General features: G+C 38.6%; 1 protein-coding gene across 1 annotated transcript in view; it reads right to left on the reverse strand.

Moving 5' to 3' along the window:
- Positions 1-301: 301 nt before the first annotated feature.
- Positions 302-557, reverse strand: part of LOC108777491 (uncharacterized) — a 3,169-nt gene continuing 2,913 nt past the window's right edge. Inside the window, exon 4 of the mRNA XM_018544403.1 lies at positions 302-528. Within this exon, the coding sequence (XP_018399905.1) occupies positions 302-528 (227 nt within the window). The remainder of the gene's footprint in view (positions 529-557) is intronic.

Consider the following 557-nt stretch of genomic DNA (forward strand, 5'->3'; position numbering starts at 1 on the left):
CTGTTTCTAATAAACGTATTTCATGTGAAAATGATTCACCTTGAACAAATTTGATTATAATAGACATTGCATGATCTAATTCAGAGCTGACTAAGTTCCCTTGAACCTTGTATTTTGAGCGACAATTACTAATGAATCTAAAACACCATGCCACAACCCTGCGAAGCACCACAATGGACGAGAACCGTTGCAACAATTCGAAATTTCTTTCCACCTTCAAGTTGATGGCTGCTCGCTGTTCTGGAATCTCAGCTAATGTAGGAGTAAAAGTTGGCCAATTTGATTCGTTTTCCGATAACCATCAATTGGTTTGATTCATGGATGAAGGTCCATGAATCCACATTGTATGATTAATAAGCTGCGATGGAAAAGCACCTCTCGACAATAGATCAGCTGGATTATCGTGTGATGCTACATGCCTCCAATTAAATGATGCTGTTATCTCTTGGATAGCAGCTACACGATTAGCCACAAAGGTTTTCAAACGATATGGAGGTGTGTGAATCCAATGTAGAGCTATGATTGAATCTGACCATAAAGTAACCTTGTTGATTGTT

This window comes from Cyphomyrmex costatus, unplaced genomic scaffold (assembly GCF_001594065.2).
Source record: "Cyphomyrmex costatus isolate MS0001 unplaced genomic scaffold, Ccosl1.0 scaffold44, whole genome shotgun sequence".
NCBI lineage: Eukaryota > Metazoa > Arthropoda > Insecta > Hymenoptera > Formicidae > Cyphomyrmex > Cyphomyrmex costatus.